Genomic DNA, 22,620 nt, shown 5'->3' on the forward strand with positions numbered 1-22,620 from the left:
TCTTGAGAGGTCAAGTCCAGTCCCTTCCACAAATGATAGGACAAGCACCATTTAGACCAGTGGTTCCCAAACTTTTCAGCATCACACACCCTTTTTGATTTTTGAGAAACCCTCACTTGCTCCCCCCCCCAAAAATAGCAGCAAAACTTGTTGAGGGGAAGAAAAAAAAAGGAACTGACTGGGGACAAGAAACAAAAATAGCAGCAAAACTTGGGGAGAGGGGGAGAATTGATGGGGTGGTCTGGGTTGCCTCGCACCGCACCCCACCCCCAGAATTTCTTCACGCCCCCCCAGTTTGGGAACCCATGTTTTAGACCATCCCTAACAGGTGTTTATCTAACCTTTTCTTAAAATTCTCCAATGATGGAGGTTTCACAACCTCCCTAAGCAATTTATTCCAGTGTTTAAACACCCGGACAGTTAGGACATTTTTCTTAATGTCCAACCTAAGTGCAATTTTAGCCCATTGCTTCTTGTCCTATAATGAGAGGTTAAAGAGAATCATTTTTCTCCCTTCTCCTTGTAACACCTTTTTAGGTACTTGAAAGCTATGATGTCCCCTCTCAGTCTTCTCTTTTCCAGGCTTAATAATCCCAATTTGTTCAGTCTTCTCTCATAGGTCATGTTTTCTAGACCTTTAATCATTTTTGTTGCTTTTCTCTGGACCTTCTCTAATTTGTTCACATCTTCCCTAAAATGAAACATCAGGTCAAAGCAATCTCAATCTGGTCACCAACAAATGTAGGTATCAAAGATTAATGGACATTTTTGAAAATTTAGACTTTAGTTTGTATGTCTCAGTTTCCCCATCCGTATATGGGGACACTTTCCTAGCTCATAAAATTGTTGTGAGGCTTGATGTTTTTAAAGCATGCTGAGTTCCTCCCATGACAGTCACTACAGAAATGAGAAATATTCTCAGGGTGGACAAACAGATCCTACTGATAGGTCAACGCTACATGGAGCCACTACAAAATAGGGCTGATGGTGGAGATAATTCAGGTACCTGGATCATCCTATAGCAAAGAGATCTTTCAGGGGCAAGGATAACAAGATTGATCTTCACCCAAAATTTTGCTTTTAGAAAGGTGGCCATCACTGCTCCTTCAAAGGAAGTTTAACTAGAAATTTAACATCAGTGTCAGGAAAGTGTTGATATTTCAAACCAAGCGGTTTGGTGGGTGGCAATATGGTGAAGGCAATCCAACAGGAATCGACTGAATCTTATTTTATTGTACCTTACTAGATCTTACTTCCCGTTACTCTGATCTGGTCACAAGAAAATCATGTGTGCCGAATTTCAAAATATTTATAAAATTTAATGGCTTCTTACAGTTTTTTGTATCCCCAATGTTTTCTGCACAATATAAGCTTTTATTTGAAACAAAATTACACTTTTAGTCTGATTGTAATGATAGCTTCATGATGTAACCAGAAAGGGCACATCTACACAGCAGAGCTAAAGACACAATAAGCTACGTAACTTGAGCTATATCACTTGCATAGCTTAAGTAAAAAAAACCTTATTTTGGCTTTTGGTCCGAGAAAGAGCACTCTTCCTCTGACTTCCCTTATTCCTTGTAAAATGAGGGTTACAGGAGTTGTAGTTAGAAGTCCTCCAGCTTGACATTGTTTAAACATTATGTCGAAATAACTGCTTGTAGTGTAGACACAGACTATGTTATTTTGGAATAATGTCAGTTATTCTGAAATAACACTACTGTGTAGATGTATCCAAAGTGTTAGGCTGTGTCTACACTGGCCACATAACCCGTAATAGCTATGGAAATGAGAGAAGTCAGAATAGGGAAATGCGCGGGGGATTTAAATATCCCCTGCGGGATTTAAATAAACATGGCCGCCGCTTTTTTCCGGCTTGGGGAAAAGCCGGAAAAGAGCGTCCAGACTGGCGCGATCCTCCGGAATAAAGCCCTATTCCTAGGAATAAGAGATCCTCCGGAATAGGGCTTTATTCCGGAGGATCGCGCCAGTCTGGACGCTCTTTTCCGGCTTTTCCCCAAGCCGGAAAAAAGCGGCGGCCATGTTTATTTAAATCCCGCGGGGGATATTTAAATCCCCCGCGCATTTCCCTATTCTGACTTCTCTCATTTCCATAGCTATTACGGGTTATGTGGCCAGTGTAGACACAGCCTTATTGTGTCAAAGAAGGATGACACATTCCTCTCAACATACCATTATGTCTAAAGCCCAATTGTCAAATTTAAGTATCAATATTAACTATTTTGTTGCTAATATTCTTAACAACAAAGAATTCTTATCAGAAACATCCAGTGGGGCAGGGTACTCCCATTCATTTGAAATAACTTCAAGGAAGAACGCTACAAGACAAATTGACTTTGGCTATGTCTATACTTAAGCCAGGTTTATACTAGACTCAGAAAGTTGGCTTAAGGTGTGCAACCCCAGCTATGCAAATAATGTAGCTGAAGTCGACATACCTTAAGCCAAGCTTGGCGCCATCTTCACAGTGGAAAGTTGCGAGGAATTACACTGTGAGGAGTGCTGGTGCTGACTAGAGATGACCTCAGCATTCAATTTATCGGGTCTTCACTAGAGCCACTAAATCAAATGCTAGAAAATTGATCTCTGGTACATAAGTATAGAAGTGGCTTTAAACTGCTACTGCAGCTGCTCCACTGTGGTGTTTCAGGGAACTCATATTACAGCAAAGCAAGGGATTCTTCCCTTGCTGTAGTTAATCCACCATCCAGAAAGGCAGTAGCTAGGGTGATTGGAAAAATTCTCCCATTGATGTTGAGCCGTCTACGCCTGACATTAGGACGGCTTAACTACATTGCTCTGGGGTGTGACATTCCTCTGAGTGACATAGCTGGGTTGACCTAACTTTTTATCGTAAACCTGGTGTTTGTTTTGTTTTATCGTTAATTTGTGACTTTCATCTGCCACTGCAGGGTGACCTAGTGTCCTCCTTTACTGGAGAAGAATTGATTTTGTTTACAGTGCCATGATTGATTATACTGAAACTTGGGCTTTGTCCCACTTTCATTATTATCTGCTAACAGGCCACGCTCTTCTGCTCTTTGGCTATGTGCCTCTCTGCACTATACAATATCCCACTCCTTACATTACAAGATTCGGCTATCTTAGTGTCATGCACTGCTTGCCAAATGCTATAGTAAATCATGCATGCACTGGGAGTAACAAATGAAGCATGCCAAAGCCTGGTGAAGTGATCTCAAATCGAGAAAGTGGGCTGGTAGCACATCAAGGCAGCTAAGCCCTACATTCCTCATTAAAGGTCTGGTCCAAAGTCCTTTGACATCAACAGAAAGACTCCCACTAATTTCAAAGTGCTTTGGAGAAGCCCATGAAGAAGGGAAGATGTGCCAAATGGCTCTGTGTTGGGGAGGGAATCAGGAAGACTGAAGTGAAAAGAGTAGGAGAAATCGGGAAGTCAGAAACAAGCAAACAGCCTTTCCAAACTCTTCTCCTTCCGACATCATAAAACACCCAAACCCTGCCTTCCTTTCATGCACCCCCAACCCTCACCTTCCAAATCATTTCAGTTTCTGGCCCCCTCCTCCCCCACACCAAAGAAGCTCCTCTCAAATCTCAGTCCTCCTATACTCCTAATACAAATTATTTCAGCACCTGTAGAGACACTAGGGAACAGAATACTAGTGAACAGTGGCTGGGTAGTCTACCATATTATGATACCGGAGAGAAAGCCTGGCCATTAGATAATTATTTGACTAATCCTTGCTAAGACACTGTCTACAAAAATTAGGACAAGAATGAGATACACAGCATTGTCAGCTAGAGAGCACTCAGCAACATAGGGTTTTTTTGCATAAATTAAGTTATATTGGGAAGACTTCTATTGTGGACTAGCACGAAGAGCGCAGCATAAAAAGTGACTTGCATTTGTGCAATTTACCTTGGTTTGAAACCAAGTGTTTTTATAGTACAACTGATATTAAAATAGAGGCAAAGGGCAAACAGAACTGAAAGCAAAATGACAATAAGTTTTTAGCAAGAAATCTTGCTGGCTTTCATCATGATTTGAGGGAAAGTCCTGTGACAATTTTGCCAATCTTCCTCTTCAATTTCTACTGCTCATGAATACAGCATCACTATTTTCTTTCCCATATTCCTCTGTGACCTCACTGCAACAGGCATATTAGTTCTTAATTGGTGAGGGGATGTGTTGGCAGGGAGACATTACACACAACGATCATGCTGAAACAGAGTTACAGGCATGCAAGAAAATCTATTTTTGGACTCCCCCTAAATCTGAATATAGCAGTACTTTCCCACACAACTAACCATAGTTAGTCAGCCAGATCTTTCCATTTTGCACCAAACCAAGAACTGCCTTTGAATTCTCCATATTCCATACATCTTCCTTACACAAAAAGTGTCTTCTTCCTGGACATCCCTCTGAAGTATTAGCCAATTTTCTTCCTTCTATCCCCCCACAAATAGAAGCAGTTTTGAAACCATTGAAAACATTATATACATTTAAATGAAAAGAAAATGAAATGGATCATGTTATGAAAACAAGAGGCAAACTGGAATGCAGGATGGGAGGGGGAAGAAGTATGAAAAAAGAGCCTATAGAGCTTGCATCTGTCAAGATGACAGCCTTCACATGCCTCAGTATCTTTTTTATCACCTAAATAAATTGAACCACCAACTGAAAAGAGGTCACATTGCAGACAGCGCTATGTGATTTGAGAGCTGTTATATTTCCCCTCCTCCATCAGCTCTTGACAATACTGTCAGTCTAAGGACAAACAAAGAAAGGTAAAAGTTGAGGGGATTTATTAGAGACTAGTGGGGTTTTTGGTAAAGTGTTCACATATTTCCATGCGCTTACTATGCCAAATGCCACAGTATGCTGAGAATGTGCTATATGTCTTAGTGATTTAAAAAAAAATCACCCCCATAAATCTTTTTTTCCTAAATGTAGCAGATTGTATGTCAGTGCAGAAAATGCTTAACAGTCTCCCCACCAAATGCAACCACAGTTCATGGCAGGAGACACGGTCTAGGAAAGAAAAAAGTCTGCTTTCCTTTTCTAAAGAGCTTGAAATGAATTTTGCTCACAAGTAAAATGGCTCTGGTAATCTCCAAGTAGCTTCCAATAAATATTGCCTTCTACAAAAATCCACCATGCAAATTGCCAGATCACAGATCTTGAAAGAAGTGACTCTTGCACCTAGCACCCACTTCTATTTTCACGAACACCATATTCTCCCACAATTTTAAAAGAGATGGAAACATGCAGCTAGGATTTTCAAGCAACTATGTCACAGGTGAAGATGGACACATACATAGCCCACTTCCTGGTTTTGAGTAAAATTATAGCCATGGCTTGTAGTGATATACATTCAAAGTTCTGTCCATTAACCAGATCTTCAGACCAGAAGTCACTCACAATAAGGAAAACATTTCAAGTATTACAGATGTATTTTGTCCCAGCTAGGTATTCAAATACACAAATTCCAAATTGCACGTGTGCATAACTGCTGACCATACCTAGAGTAAGGACTGTCAACAGCACTGTTTTTTAAACATTTCTGATGCTGTTGTCTGAACTGGTTACAGCAAACATGGCTGTGTTTATGAAGCAGACTTCTTCAGAATCTATATATTTTAGAAATGTGCATGTCTGTACATCTGTGAGTCTGTTTGTTCAAGAACTCCTTAAAGGTAAGAGCTAGGACCACCAAATTTGGTATGCAGCTTCCTCTTATCCCAACTTAAACCAAGGTTAGAGTTTGGTTGTGTCAGGAAAATAGGAGAGTGAACCGAGGTGACTGGAGGGGCACCCTCCTCTAAGAATGCCCCAGGCCCAAGGCACCCTTTAGGGATGTGCCTGGAATGGGATTGCTTCTCATAAAACCATACAGAAGAGAGACTTATCAGGCAAGTGAAACGGGGTAACTGGGGGAGCCCTCTTCTCCAAGACTACACCACCCCAAGGCACCCCCCAGAGATTCGTAGAGGAACACTGCTGGATGTTTCCCTTCATCAGGGAATGAGGGGAAAGTGCACAGTTTGCTGCATTCCTCACTCTGGCTGAGAAGCTGGGGGTGGGGGGAGGGGAGATGAACCCGGACCTGCCCCAGCTAGGGGATATGCATCCCTCCCCCAGCTGTATCTGCTGTGACCATGGAGAGGTGCGTCTCACCTGGCGCTAAGCTGCTGCAGTGAGAGAGGGCGGGGGTTGTCCTCTCTCCCTGAGGCAGCCTCCATACTGAACCCCTCTTCCTCCCCAACCCCATCCTAGAGCAATGATCCAAATGAAGCATGTACATTTTCATTTTATTTTGCATAAAACAAATATTAATTGGGTTAAGGACCAGAGCAATACTGGGAAAATCTTCTCATAGGAGTGGCACAAATATTATGTATGGCAACATGTTCTGTAATGTCCTAAATCACAGACAGCTAGGAAGGAGGCTGGGACAATGGAGAAAGTGCTGGAATCAGGGTGGAGGGTTGAGGAGAGGCTCAAGGCAGGGGGCTGTGGTGGAGGGTGGTGTACAAGAGAGAGGGTTGAAGAGCTAGAACAGGCTCAAGGCAGGAGGTCCCATCTGGTGGGGCTTTCTCTTCCCCTTCCCGCCACCAACAGGGGCCTTCTCTCTCCCCCCACTCCCTCCAGCCGACAGGGGACTTCTGAAAAACAAAGGACACAAAATCCTAAAAAATGTGCCGAAACAATTACAGGAAGATTGCCCCATGCCAAAAAAAGAGTCATTGGCAAGGGGAAAACACTGTTAGCTTCCATTGTTAGCAGCCAAGTTCTCAAGTTTTGTAGAGGCTCAAATCAGAGCCAATCATCCTACCAAGTCTATACTGATGGGCAAAGAAAGATGTAGTTTTCAATCATGCTATGCTACTTCAATTGAAAACCAAACTTACCTTCCCCATAAATACAGGCCTGACTACCTAAAGTTGGTTAAAGTTGTACTGAAGTCAGAGCCTATAAGATATCAATGAAAGAAGGTGCATGTTCACTGTGTACATTTTCTATTGGCTTGGCTTACGTACAAAGTTGCACTGGTTTAACTGCACAGTTTTAAGCCAACTTAGTTAAAATTGGTTTCACTTTGTGGGGATTATAAAATTAATTTAAACCTGACATACTGGTTAAGCTTGAAAGTAACAAGGCCAAACTACAATATAATATTTTTATATAGATTTAAGAGTGTTTTCAGAAGTTTACCAGATTTCAACTATACCAGTTTAACTAAACTGACGCAAGTCAGTGCATAGATTACCCAGTAGATGCAATGCTATATTTCAGAGCAAAAGTGTCTTTAAAAGCTGTTCTGCACAAGCTAAAGCACCACATGTAGTCTGCCTGTAGGTTTTTTCGGGTTTGATTTATTTTTCACAATTTAGGTATATCTGAATACACATTAACAAACTTGATTTTAACTACTTGACACCTAATTTAAACAGGGCACATAATGTTTTAAAATGAGATAGCTGGTTGTAGCCAACCATAGATAACATGTTTTTAAACATGACTTCAGCTAAAGTGACTTTACACTAAAAGCAAAATTATGCTTCAAATAACATTAGTTGCCATGTTTCCAAATAGGACTTATTTTTGAGAGGAACCTATTGTTGGTTTGCTGGCAGACCGTTTATCTGAAAAAGCTTTTCAAATGTCACCTGATGCACTGTGTCTCTTTTGAACCTATGTATTGAACACTACACTAGAAAGTTAGGTCAGCTCAGTTATGTCAGTTGGGGTTTAAAAAACATGTCCCTGCCCAGTGTAGATAAACCAACCTAAGTCCCCATGTAGACAGGCACCAGGAGGATGGATAAAATCTTCTGCTGATCTAACTCCTGCTTCTCAGTGAAGTGGATTATCTACAATGGTGGAATACCTCTCATCAGTGTAGTGGCTGCACTGAAATGCTATAGCAGTCCAGCTGCAGTGGTATAAATGTGTTTCTATAGCATTTTAACTATAGCAACAGGAAAGGTTCTGTAGTCAGTAAAGATAATTCACCTCGCTGAGAGAAGTAGTTAGGTTGATCAAAGAATCAAATCAACACAGGTAGTTAAGCCAGTGTAAGTCCGTCTCCCAGAAATGTGATAGATGTGGTTATACCAAAGTAAATTTTCAGTGAAAACCTGGCCAATATGGAAGACATCAACTCTGGCTAAGGTCTGAATGACAGCTGTTCATCTCAACAATGGGTAAACTCTAAGGTTACCAAGTGTCCGGTTTTGAACCAGACAGTCCAACAATTGAACTTTCTGTTTGGGAAACAAATTGAGAAAATATAAATGTCTGGTATTTTCTAAATAAATTGTAACGTAGGTTGTGATGTAATGTCAAGTGTGTCCAGTATTTTTGTTGAAACCATTTGGCAACCCTAGTAAACTCTGATACTTAACCACGAAGTATTTATTTATCTAGAGTTTATCTTTTGCTTATCATCATGATATCTGAACACCAGTTTAAATGTCAACATCATTAACTATTTTACTGCTGATTATTTAGCAGAAATATCCAGCTAACAATCTTCTCATGTGTGGTCGTTACCAGTGCTTTTTTTGTGACGTTACTGCCCGGAACAGCGTACCGTCACCTATTTTCCCAGCCCACAGAAAAGGAATGGGATTTCCCCCGCACATACTGGCACCTGTTTTCTTGGGGCGGCTCAGCTCCTGGCGGAAGCCTGCTCAGGACGTGCGGCATTTTTTTTTCCGGCTCCCAGCATGGTGCTGTGGCTCTTAAAGGGGCTGCGGCCACATTTCGACCCCCAGAGCGGTTTTGTTTTTTGTTTTGTTTTGCTCAACAAGTTTGCCCCAGAGTACTGGCACCTTTTTTCTTACAAAGAAAAGCACTGGTTGTTACAGAAATTAAAGTTAATTTTACACTGAGCTATTTTTTAACCTTGCATTAATTAAATCCAAGACTATAGATGTTTGTTTCTTCCCTAAATATTTATAGCCTAGATCAATATGTGGCAAGTGCCCACTAGTCTTTATAAAACATATTACCAGTTAACTTCAGGTATTTAATTTGCTCAAGGTTAAATGGTCTAGTAAAGACCTGATTAAAAAGACCACACATTGAGCAAATCATGACCCCTGGTTCCAATAACTCTTTCTGCATAGCAGTTGTCCACTGTTGGGCTGGAACCAACATTGTTGGTATAGGCTAGGCACAAGTGCATTAGCCACTATGTCACTTCTTCTGCTTTCCAGAAGTTTCAAACATCAGCATTCCATGTATGGGAATTTGCAGTGGTCTCCTCAAATAAATATTGCTTTCAGATACTTATTATGGAGTTGCAGGAAACCACAGAATTTGATTTTCAGCTACAAACTATTTTACAGACATTTACAGTAGACCAACCTTCTCACTCTTTCTAATTTACCAATGAATTCTCAAGAAATACAAGACCAATAACCATTCCTATGATGAACTAAGAATCTTCAACATTATTTTGGCCAATGATTTACAGATTCCCTCCAAAACAAGACAGAGAGATAAAATAATTTGTAAATTGTTTGCAGACCTATACTCAATTGAAACAGTAAAGGAAGGCAAAAGCTCATGATTGATTTACAATGCTCCAATTCAGTCTAATCTGAGTTTTTTGAAGGAAATGTATTAATTTGTTTCTTTGCCTGCTAAATGTCAGATTTGTGGTAGCTGCTTTGGATGGGTATACAGTGGTGAACTTTTCTACTGTGAATTGCAAACAAAACACTGTATTTACTGATCAGATATGAACCTGCATTTTGTATCAGACACAGCCAACAAAGGTAAGGCCAGACCTTAAGAAGTTAGTTGTAGAGATTTCAACTGATATTCCTTTTGCTGCAACCCACAAAATCATGCTTTCTGTTTTTATAAAACACAGTTGACGTTTTCAGAGCTCAAAAACAAAAGTGTGCCTTTATTTCAAAATAAAGTTCTATATAAATGTATATGAAAACGAGGTGTGGCCCTTGCAATCACTGAAAGTTCTCAGTGTGGTATCTTATGCTGCAAAGATTGTGTACCACTGTTCTAGTGTGTTCTCCTCTCCCGTGGTTTATTTCTCTGTTGTGATGGCAATCCAAGTGCTCTTACCGAGGTCTCACAGTCCTTTGAAGGTTGCAAGGAAAGCCAGCTCTCATAGTGTATGGATTTGGATTGATGGACAGCCTTCTTTAGTATATAATATAGCTGGATCAAAAAGAAAAAGACCCAACCAATAAGATAATCTTAAATTTATAATTAATTCAGATTCTTTAGTAGTTAATCATCAAATACTATCTTGGGAATCTGTATCTCCCCTCTGTATGCGTGTAATGCCTGTTGAAATTAATGGGTGTTTTGGGTACAAAAGGACTGAAAAATAAACCCATTAATTATAAACTTAAAAAACCACTGAATGCTACAAAATGTTGTTAGCAGTTTTCCTCATCATTATACCAAGGGGTGGCCTAGATTTTGCAGGGATCTAGGAAACTCCTTCCAGACACCTGTGTAGGTTTCCACCCTAGAGGTACTGGTAAAAATGTATTCTAATCAATGGTTTTTCATGGTATGCGACTGTTTTCAAAAAGGTTATAACTAGGCCACTTTGCTCTGCAAACAAATACATTTATCTGCACCATTGTTTTTAAGACTTTGATATTTCTTTTTTTTATAAACAAATTTGACTAGAGCTCTTATTGCTGCAAAATTAATCTTTGAAAAGTGAATCGAGCACAACTGAGGCAGTGGTGTCTGCAAAAGCCAGAAGATAGCTTGAAACCACAGCTCTAAGAAATGGGTAACTTGCTCTTTTTCATTTCAAGGGAATGTGTCAACAGTCTTTCTATTTTAGTACTGATCAAAGTAAAGTTTGGAAAACTACCACCTCTCCTGATAGATACCTGAAAATGAAAGCAAGTTCCTAAGAAGCAAACAGGACAGGCAGTTAGGAAATTCCATCTCTTCCACAGCCTGCTAGCACTGGAATCAGACACAAATTCAGATTGTAAGTAGATGATAAAGTTCTCGTTGATAGGATCTATATGTGTGAAGCAGGAGTGGGACTGTACAGAGTATATTGTAAAGACATGTGCCTAAACCACTACAGCAGGGGTGGGGAACTTCAGGGCGGGGAAGGATGCGGCCACTCCCCCCCGGCTTGCCTGGATTTGGCCCCAAGGCTCAGGGCACCCCCAGCGTTGGGGAGTCTGTGCTGGTGCTCCAGCCCTTCTGCTGCCCCACCATGGAGCTGAAGCACACAAAATCTACTAGCCTGCCCCCACCCCAGGCTATGGTGTGGGAGAGAAATATGGGGGGAGGGGTCTTTCTCCTTCTCAGTCGAGGGCCATGTCAGTAAGGGTTTTTTTTTTTTTTTTTTTTTTTTAAACTTCTCACTTGTGTGGTGTGCAGCCCCTGGCTGATTTTTCTGTGAGTCAGCAGCCCCCAACCCAAAAAAGGTTCCCCATCTCTGCACTACAGACTTGCGTGCCAATGGTTTCATTGTGACTTAGATGACTATGGCTACGTCTACACTGCACAGTTATTTTGGAATAAGCTATTTTGGAATAATTATTCCGAAACAGCTTATTTCGAAATAGCACGTCTACATTAGGGAAGCCTGCCTCAGACTAATTTTGAGGCTTCCCTGCAGTGCAGATGTGCTATCTCGATTTAGAGCCCAGGAGGAATAACTTAGAATGACCCTGGTGAGGGGCTACTTCAAAATAGCAGCAGTGGAATGTCTACACATGCCTTATTTTGAAATAGCTATTTTGGAATAAGCGTTATTCTTTGCAGAATGAGGTTTACAGAAGCCAGAATAAACCATCCGTTATTTCGAAATTATTTCAAAATAACAGAACTGCTGTGTAGATGCCTGCATAGTTATTTTGGAATAACAGCCATTATTTCAAAATAATTTTGCTGTGTAGATATACCCTATATGTCCTGTTTATATACAACTAACTATTCATTAGAAAATTAATTTAAAGAAATTTGAACATTATTACTCCAATTAGCAAGAATTCCTTTTAAAATCTGCCCTGTGGCTTTGTACAATAACTTTGCATATATATTCCAGCTAGTTTCTTTGAAAATCTGAAGCTACTATTACATGCCCACATAAATTGCTTTGGGAAAGCAATTTTGAAAAGGCTTTTTATTGACTAGGATTAAAAACTGGTCAGGTTAAGTCACAGTTCTATACAGAGAAACATTCTATTGAAAATTTATCAAGTACAGGTTGGACCTCCCTGGTCCGGCACCCTTGGGAGCTTGAGCCGTTCCAGACCAGGGAGTTTGCTGGACCAGGGAAGGTTAATGCTTTCCCACTGGCTGCCCCGCTGCCAGCTCGTCCCCCTGGAGCTCCCAAGGCTGGGGTTCCCTGCCCTGCCAAAGCTGTACTGGCTGAGGCTCCCCACCCTGCTGCCCTTCTACTGCGCAGGGGATTCCCAGCCAGGGCTGCCTAGCCGCCTTTGCCCAGCCGCTGCCAGCCCCGCTGACTCTGGAGGTTACCGGAGGGTCCTGGCTGGGGTTGCCCAGCTGCTACCAAGTCCACTACCTCCAGTGGCTCCTCGGGGTTTCCTAGCCCTGGGCCACCCAGGCACCAGAGGCCCCGCTGCTGTGGCCTGGCCCTGATGTTGCTGGGGATTTCCTGGGGTTCTCCAGCTGGGGCTGCCAAGCCAGCCATGCTGCCACTGAGGCTTCCTCTGCTGGGGCTGGGACTGCCTGGCCCCGCTGCTGCCGGGGGTTTCCTGGTCAGGACTGCTCAGCTATCCCAGCCCTGCTGCAGGGGGATTTCTGGGATTCTCTGGCCACTGCTGGTCCTGCTGCCAAGAGCTTTCTGGCTGCCTGACTCCACTGACACCAGGGGTTCCCTGACCAGGGCAGAGGCTCCCCGAAGCCATCTGGCCCAGCTGACACCAGGGTTCCCCTGCCCAGCCGCTGCTGGGCCAGCCGAGATTCTGGAGACCCTAAGTTCTCCAGGCTGACTCCCGCTCCTGGGGCTCTTTGGTCCAGCAACATCTGTGGCCTTGCTGGACCACAGATGTTGCCAGACCAGAGTCCTGGATTTGGGAGGTTCAACCTGTATTCTAAAACACTGGAGAAAAAACATTTGTTGTAGAGATGCATATACAATTCATAATGAGCAAAACTTTTATTATAAAGTTAGCCTTCACTCTACAAGGAGTACATAAAAAGAGTAAATACTAAAGCTGCATTTCCATTTCCATCTGAATACACAGTTCTGTTGAAACTGAAAAGCTTCATGAAATCGAGCCAATTTTGCTGGAATTTAATTTTGGAAGAAAACCAAAACCAAAAGTCCTGGCAATGTCAAAACATCCAGTTTTGACATTTTTTAAATTAAATATCTTTTGAGATTCAAAATGCATTTTTATTTCTAATTTTTACTTTTTTGTTAAACAATAGAAAAAAAATTAAAAATAGGAAATGAAATACAATATTTTAGTTTTGTCAAAACCAAATATTTTGATCAATCCAAAACAAATATTTTTTCTGATAAATTTTCCTTCATGGAAAATTTCAGTTTTATTTCCTATTCAGAATAAAGCCAGATTAAAGATCTTGAAACCCTTCCTGAAATGGAATTTATATAATCTGCACAGCACTAGTTCACATCCTACACAACACTCTCTCTTGGTGCCAACTGTCTGACAATTTTGAGATGTTTGACATGACTTCCAAAAGGACAAAAATGATCAATCAATAGTCTTCCAAACAAATGCCCCAGTCATAAATTGTGATTTAAGTCTATGGAGCTGCATACATGTACAGCATGAATCAATGGAGCTCAGCAAGACACTGGCTTCAAAAAAGCCTAAAACATTAACTATCCCCCACCTTAATAACCAAGCAAACCAAAAACAACTAATTGTATTTAAAATCCGAGAGTATAAAAATCAAAGAGATTATTGGTTTCCAGCTTGCCTCTGTAACATTTTCTATAGTAAACATACATTTTGAAAGCTGCATTTCTTGCAGCTGCTCCTGTACTTCACATTTTCACCACCCTATTACTGTTCACACTTTCTAAAAACAAAACATGATGGGATTGCTTTCAGGGAGGTTCAATCCACCAATGAACCAGCCTATACTTGCCCAATAAAGTAAACAAATATTTACAGACAACACAATACAGCAGTGCAGTGGTTCCTTATTCTAAATTCTATAATAATAGGCCTTTTGGTTTCTTCCAGGTATCTCAAGAGGTTTTAGTGAGTCTGAAAGGTATCTTTAAAATGTGCCTGTCTCTTTTTAAATATGGCCAACTTCTGCTGTTCCCAACCATAAATCCAGAGTAACTGTATTGATTTAAAGGGAATAACCAGTGTAACAGAACTGAATTAGTCCAATATTTTATTATTTTAGAGATGTTTGTTTTAAGAGTATAAAAAGAAACCTTTGAAAAAAATTTATTTTAAACAAACTGTTGATGAGTAAAGATCATTTGTGGTCATTCTGAAAGCATGACTTAGGGAAACTAGACACACACATAGGATATGAATATAGGAAATGAAATCCACTATAGATAATAACATCACTGAAAGTATAAATGTAATGCACTGCTTATTTTCAGTCATAATTCCAGAGACAGGCAGTTTATGCATGTAAAACCAGAACTATTTACAGAGCATGTTTCTCTTGTCATCTCTGCCCAAAGATAAATCTTAAGGACTCAGGTACTGTAAACATTTCAGACTTTTTTAAAAAAAAGATTTCAATGGGATGCTTGTAAAAAAATGAAAAGTGATTATTTATGAGTAAGAATTTAAACATCAGATTCTATGCCAAACTTTTTAAAGGAATTCCAAACCCACATAATAATAGTGGGATCACATTTCTTATAATGATGTAATATTTATATAGCAGTAGCACCCATTGGGAACACATTGCACTAGGCACTGAAAAAAACTCTGGGCTTGTCTTGACTGCAAAGTTAACTAGAGTTATAACTCAGTTTAGCCCATATCTCAACTCCCATCCACATACAAAAACCCTTAACTTGAGTGCAGTGATATTTTTAACGTAAGTTTATCACGAACTGGGCCAGGAGAGGATATAAGATAAAACATGTGCACGCCAAAGGCATCAGCTTGTCACACAATCAAATGCACAGCAGATGCACACTAGCATTATTACCCCTTCCCCTAAGCCTCCTGTTGGCCAAGGAAAGACAGACTAGTTCTTCCAAAACACACTGCAAAACAATTTGTAGTGCACTCAAGAGAAACGTGGGATATGATCCCAGAAGTTTTACTGGCTTTACTGTAACTCACAAGTGACTACAGCCTCAGTATGGACAGAGCTGCTTGTGCACTGCACAAAATAACACTGTTATTTTGCAGTGTTGCACTTTATCAAGGCTTATTTGAAAGGAGTGACTTGTGTGTAGCTAATGTAATTCTGCAGTGAAAATATATCCACAATGACCAAAGGGTTTATCTTTCTAAAAAATGTTCAGATCACCTGAACCTGATGCAGAGGTGAAAGTAAATTAAATTTCTTACAGGTACTGATGTATTGCCCTCCCTCCCCCAAAAAGGAGATCAGGGCAGAGATTGGAGATATGTGTGATATGACCATACTTGTAAGAATTGCAGGGTGTGGAGTCAAGACAGGAGGCTGGAATGTGCAGGAGTCAGGGTTGGGGGTGTGAGGAAGGGCTCAGGGCAGAGGGTTGGGGTGTGTGGAAGGGAATAGAGGGAAACAACTCATGGTTCACTCACTTCTCTGCGCCCTCCTCGCACCAGCCAGGAGGGAGAGGAAAGCAGAGATGCTGTGTGTATTCCTCTTGCTCCCTGAGAGTGATGGAAGAACAGCAAGCAACAAGCAGCATTGGTAGGAATGGTGTGTGCATGTGTATGTGTGTGTGGGGGGGGAGGGGAGAGAAGGTTCAGACCCTCCTGCCTTCCCTAAAGGGCATCCTAGATAGGGATGTACATGGTTAACTGGTTGCCTGACCTGGCCAGAGAAGCCCCCTGCCCACAGAGGAGGGACCAGGATCATCACACCATACCATGATCAGGGGAGTACAGGCAGTCCCCGGGTTACGTACAAGATAGGGACTGTAGGTTTGTTCTTAAGTTGAATCTGTATGTAAGTCGGAACTGGCGTCCAGATTCAGCCGCTGCTGAAACTGACCGCCAGTTTTGACTTACATACAGAATCAACTTAAGAACCCCAGGTGTCCCCAAGTCAGCTGCTGCTGAAACTGATCAGCAGCTGATTCCAGGAAGCCCGGGGCAGAGCAACTCTGCCTCGGGCTTCCTGTAGTCAGCGCTGGTCAGTTTCAGCAGCAGCTGACTTGGGGACGCCTGGGGCAGAGCAGCTGGGGTGCTGCTGGGTTGCTCCAGTAGCGCCGCTCCTCGGTGCTACTGGACCAACCCAGCAGCACCCCATCTGCTCTGCCCCAGGGTCCAAAACAAAAGCCTGGTCTGCTGGGGGGAGGGGCACACTAGCTGCACCCCCCCCCCCCAGCAGACCAGGGACACGGGGAGCAGAGCTGCAGCGGCAGCGGGGTGCCGCGCCTCTGAGGCTTTGCTCTGGCAAAGTCTCAGAGGCGCGGGACCCTGCTGCGGCTGCAGCTTCAGTCCCAGTGCCTGTGGTCTGCTGGGGACGGTCCCCAGCAGACCACAGGCACCGGGACTGAAGCGGCAGCAGCGGCGGTTCCCCGCGCCTCTGAGGCTTTGCTCTGGCAAAGCCTCAGAAGCGTGGGAACCTGCCTGGTGCCCCTGGTCTGCTGGAGACGGTCTCCAGCAGACCAGGGGCACCGGAGCAGCTTACGAACGGGGCTTTCTCGCCCCGGAGCTCGCAGGTAGCAATCCGCCACCTCGACCTCCGGGGCGAGAAAGCCCCGTTCGTAAGTGCGGATCCGACATAAGTCGGATCCGCGTAAGTCGGGGACTGCCTGTACTCCAGCCCAGCCAGAGCAGTCCGCACCCACTGTGCCATGGGTAGGGGAGCTCCAGCCCAGCTAGAGTAGTCCCCACCTGCAGTAGAGGGAGAGGTAGACCCACCAAACCACCCCCTACCCACTCCCATTTAAGTGGTTAACTGGTTAAACATAATGTTTAACTGGTTAACTGATTAAACAGGATTTTACATCTGTAGTCCTGGGGAGGCGCCTTGGGCTGGGACAGTCCCAGACTGGCATAGGGTGCACCCCCAGCCAGGCAGGTGAAATGGGCTGTTTGCTTAGTGAGGCAGTCTGCAAGAGCCCCAGGAGCCTGGCTGGAAGCGTGCCGCACCTCCTCCTGCAGCAAAGCCTCCCGAGCTGGCTCTTACCAGAGCAGTGCCCCATCTTACTTTCAGCTCTGGCCTGAACTGAGGTGTGTTCTCTTATGGGAACTGAACAGAAAAATAGGTTACTGTTCAAAATAAATGTGAGCACACTGCATGGTTCACTCACTTCACGAGTCTCACTAAATCTTACCCACATATGGGATAGCTCAGTGGGTTGAGCATTGGCCTACTAAACCCAGGGTTGTGAGTTCAATCCTTGTGGAGGCCATTTAGGGATTTGGGGCAAAAATTTGTCAGAGATGGTACTTGGTCCTGCTGTGAAGGCAGGGGACTAGACTTGCTGACCTTTGGTCCCTTCCAGTTCTAGGAGATAGGCAATCTCCATTTAAAAAAAAAAAAGACTGTTTGGATTTCTGTAAAGTTCTCAAATAAACTGACACTCAGGGGAACACATTATCAACAATCTATAACCTGTCCTGGAAAATGACCCCTCACTCTCAGGCCTTAGGGGAAAGGCTAATCCTTGCTTACAGACAATCCCCTTACCTCAAACAAATTCTTTTTAGTAACCACAAAGCAAACCTCCATCATAATCATCCAAGAACCCTCCCTTGCAATCAGCCCTGATGCCAACTCTGTCCACACATCTACACAAGTGATTTCATTACTGGACCCAATCACATCAGCCACTACATCAGGGGCTCATTTAACTGCACATCCACTAATGTGATCAATACCATCAAATGCCAGCAAAGCCCCTCTGCAAAGTATAGTGGTCAAACTGGACAGTCTCTACAGGAAAGAATGGACACAAATCAGATACATGAAAAGGCAAAAAATACAGAAACCTGTTGGACAACACTTTAACCTGCCCAACCATTCATTAATGGATCTCCAAGTCACTCTGTTGTTTCAGGCCAATTCCACAAGCCAAATAATAGGGAAGCATTGGAACTTAACTTCGTTTACAAGTTTGGGAGCCATCACAAAGGTATGAATAAAGGCATTACGCAGTTAGCACACTACCTTTCACATCCTAATGACTTAAATACCATTGTTTGATTGGTTAAGAACAATCTGTACTTTCTCCATCTGCTTCTTGTAACATGAACACTCTAAATTCACTATTTTCCCCCTTCCTTCCCCCCCCCCACCCCATCCCTTATTTATTTTGGAACTGGACTTTTAATACTCCATTCATCTGAAGAAGGGGGTTGTAACCACAAAAGCTCATGATACCATCTACATGTTCTGTTAGCCTTTAAGATGCTGCTAGACATTTCGCTATTTTTTAAGTTTACTCAGGGGAACATATGCTGAAGAAAGTATCACTCCATTTTCACTTTTCTGGACTTCATAAAAGGAATAAACAAGTCCACAACCCTTATCACACATAGTTCATAACTGCTCAATGTCACTAAAAGCCAACCAGTATTCATTATGCCCAAAAGAAATAGTCCAACTAAGTCAAAACAAAATCTTTACTACATGACAAGTAGTTTTCTAAAGCAATTAATCACTTGTTTTTAGTTTCTCTGAACATAGTCTCTATTCTGATTTGCATATTGTGGGCACCTAAGATGACAACTATACCAGTTAGACATAAGAAAGAGTATGAAATAATGCAAAACACACAGGTATTTCCATAAACTAAAATGTTTGAGGTTTGATAGAACACATGAAAAGTATTTTTCCTTATGCCAATGGTAATCTAACATCTGACAAACAGTGATATGACATGACACACTTCATTGAAACAATACATCCATCCACAAAGTTTGAGTTATCTTCATGACATCACCATAGTCTTGTACTTAAAGTAGTATCACAAGGAACCATCATAGATAGGAACTAATCCAATAAACCCAGAGAGAAATGAATAACGGGGTATTTATAAAATAAATATTGATTTGAATTCTGCTAGTTTGAACCCTTCTAGTCTGGCACTCCTGGGACCTGAGCAGTATCAGACCAGAGAATTTGCCAGACCACGGAAGTCAATATTATGTAGCAGCATTGCTAACACTTCCATTGCTTACTGGGCTCTTAGAAGACATTTAGGGGTAAATCAGTGCTAAATTACAGCACGAAACACTGAGAGCCAGGACTGGTGGCTGTAAACAAACTTTACAGGATCGCAAGAAACTCTGCCATACCCATGATAAGTGAACATCCAGCTAAATAAAATCATGCCAGACCACAGATGTTGTCGGACCAGAGAGTACCGGACTAGAGAGGTTCAACATGTATTTCTAAAATAAAGAGATTTAAATTAAAAAAAAAAATCCCAGAGGAAAAACATGTTTGATGTTTCCCTCTGCTGTTGTTCTAGAGGGAATAAAAAGAACCTCCAGTCCAGATATAAAACCACAGTTCAAAATAAATTACACACATATTGGTATTTTCTCAACTGTTGGCAATAGCAATAGGAAAATCAGAACATTCCTAATAAACACAACCAAAATTATTTAAGACGGATTCTCAATGTCGCCCGTATTTCCAGAGGATAGACAGGATGTGGATAATTCTATTTGAATTTACAATTTGTGACTTTAACATCCTTTTACTGAAACAAAAACAAAAAGAACAGAAAGAATACAATTAGAGATTTTAATTTTATAGTATGTTCACATAACAAAAAACCTACCAAAATAGTTTTTTTTCCATATATTAGAGAAAATGTTTAGGAAGTGATGTGCTTTTCAAACTTCTTCATAGAAAAGGGATCTCATCTTAAGAGAGAGTTTCATACACACCTTCGTTCCCATCCTGTAAACATGCAGGTCACCTCAACATTCTTGTGGCAACTACAGCAATTGCTTTCACAGATATACAGAAGTATTTTAGTTCATGCAAGTGTTTTTGTCCTCTGAAAAAAAGTTAATCATGCTAATTTTGCTTTATTTTGTTTCCCTTCCCCTATCCTCTATACCATTAGTCCCCTTCTCCTTTTCCCTCCAATTATCCTGTTGCCTGGTTTCTCCTCCACTGCGCGTGATTTCTTGCTGCTTGGTTCCCTTTTCCCCTACTTTTGTGGGTATACCCAAGAACCTCATGGTCTGCTTCTCCCATGCTACATAAGACAGAACCATCCATATAAACTGATTTCTTTTTCATGTGGACATTGCTACCACTCATAACTGATAGCTTCACTCCCACTGGTGACTCGTCCCAAGGACAGCTTATTTCCTCTCCTCCACCTTTGTAGCAATGGTCCTAATAGAGAGAGCTAAAATAGAGTCTCCTCATTTGTAACAGATTCAAATATTTAAACTCTACATCTGCTGAAGTGATTGGTAATATGAAGTACCAGCACAATATGACCAAGCATCTCTCTGCAAAACACTAGTACGTGTCCTGCAGATGACAGTTGAGAAATTTAGATTAGTGGTTATTGGAAGGGACTGTAAATTATGACTCCTAAATTCTATTCCCAGATCTGCTATAGACTAACTTTGTGATTTGTTGCAGGTAGATCATTTAACCCTGGTATGCCTAAATTTACTGCCCTGTAACAGGCATGAGTGTTGTGTGATTCAATGCTTGTAAAACACTTTAGGCCCACTGGATGAAAGGAGCTTTAGAACTGTAAAATATTTTCTAGCAAGAAAAAGTCCATCATTAGCTTTAAGAAAAAAATATAGACCACACTCTGAAGTAATGACATACATTATGATATGGGTAATTTGTTCAACTGATTTTTCCTTCTAGGGGCCAACACACCTTAAGGAGAAGGGAGACAAAATTCAGGGATTTTTTTCTTCACGGGGCACAAATTCAGTTTAATATTTTTAGAGGAGGTGAAAGAACTGCGAATTATTTCTAACCCCATCACCAACCAACCCCTCACCATAATGTTCCCGACACTTTCAATCCTTCCATCTTCTTCTTATTTAAAAAAGAAAAATTAACTTTATTGACACTGTGTCCAACCTGAATACTTCAGCCACCAAGAGTGACACTGATCAGGAGCACTGGACAACAAACTCTAATGAATAAATTCCCTTGTGAAAAAACAACTCTAATGAGGGATGCAACACACACCCACACTATTTCTTTCATGGAGGAGTCATGATTCAGTATAATGGGAGCACTGGGGGAAGGTGAAAGAGTAACATGCTCTGCAATAGCTCCTTGAGAAGGAAACACTTGTGTAATATATGCCACATGTGGGTGGGGCTGTGACACACTAGTGATATTTCCCATATGTGTACGTGCAAAACATTGGAGTGATAGTTCCTTCAAAGCATGCAAGCTAGGTATGCTCTAGTGAGGAATTCCCCATGTGTACGTAGATGGCCTTCCTATATTTCCAGAGAGATGTAAATGATAGCTCTCTGATGAAGATGGGAGCCCAGACTCTCCTAAATGTTTTCCTCATGGGTGTGTGTGAGAAAACCCAAGGTGACCACACCTTCACAAGTCCATGAGAATGTATGACCTTCCCTAGGAGCATGTCTCTGTCAGATGGGCATGTAACCCATCCAAGTATTATTTGTCATAAATGCATTCCCAGGGCAGATGGGGCAAAACACATAGACATGCTCAACACAGCAGCCACCCACACCAAAGATGGGAGGGAGCAAAGGGCTGGCCCTGAGGCCAACACATTCTCCTGACAGGGGGACAGGACAGCAAGGTATTCCAGTTGGGGGTGCATCCAGCCAAGAAAAGCTTGAGGGCAAGGAGACACAAAACGGGGGTGCCCCACCCTCCTGCTGAGGGTGACACACTCTTCCACAACATCCCCACTATATGGCAAGGAGCCAGGCCCATTCAGGGGCAATACACCCTGACATAAAGGGGGGGGAGACGCCCCCCCCCCCAGGTACTCCGGGGGAGCGCTGGTGAGGGGGAGAGCGGAGGCCACAGTGCATCATGGTCAGAGTGTGTGTGTGTGTGTGTGCGTGCGCGTGGGGGGAAGGTGAATCACTAAGTCCCTGCCCCGCCCCCTCCCCTAAGGCGGGATCCTACCGGCCCGCGCCGGCCGCGGCCGGTTCCAGCCGGTGCAGGGCGGGTGGTTGGTCTCCGTGTGCGCGTGCCGCACGCTGCCCGCTGACGTCAGGCGTGTGTGGCGCGCGGGCGGGCGCCGGGCGGAGGGCAGCGGCGGCGGGTGTTCCCGCTACGTACGTGTAGTGCTGCGGTTTCTCGGGCTGCGCCTGCAGCGCGCTGGCGGGGGCCGCCGGCCCGGCCGCAGGAGGACCGCTCACCACCGGGCCCTTCGACATGCTCCTGCCTTCCGCTCCCTCCGCCGCCGCTACCACCGAGGAGACTTTATTATTCACTCTGCGCGGTCCGCACGGCGACCGCAATGCGCAGGCGCCGCCGCCGCCATTATCGCCCCGGTGCGCAAAGCACGATGGGAC

The 22,620-nt window shown here is 42.8% G+C and overlaps 1 protein-coding gene across 7 annotated transcripts in view; it reads right to left on the reverse strand.

Moving 5' to 3' along the window:
* The window catches only part of UNK (unk zinc finger), a 79,833-nt gene extending 57,314 nt beyond the window's left edge, over nt 1–22,519 (reverse strand). For 4 of the 7 annotated variants that reach the window (XM_075903650.1, XM_075903648.1, XM_075903647.1 and 1 more), the window contains exon 1: nt 22,385–22,519. In XM_075903650.1, the coding sequence (XP_075759765.1) occupies nt 22,385–22,482 (98 nt within the window). In that variant the 5' untranslated portion in view covers nt 22,483–22,519. Of the gene's footprint in view, nt 1–10,099; nt 10,196–10,890; nt 10,906–22,384 lie in introns of those variants that run through there. The other 3 variants (XM_075903645.1, XM_075903644.1, XM_075903646.1) reach the window with 3 other exon arrangements.
* Nucleotides 22,520–22,620: the final 101 nt, after the last annotated feature.

This window comes from Pelodiscus sinensis, chromosome 20, assembly GCF_049634645.1.
Source record: "Pelodiscus sinensis isolate JC-2024 chromosome 20, ASM4963464v1, whole genome shotgun sequence".
Lineage (NCBI taxonomy): Eukaryota > Metazoa > Chordata > Testudines > Trionychidae > Pelodiscus > Pelodiscus sinensis.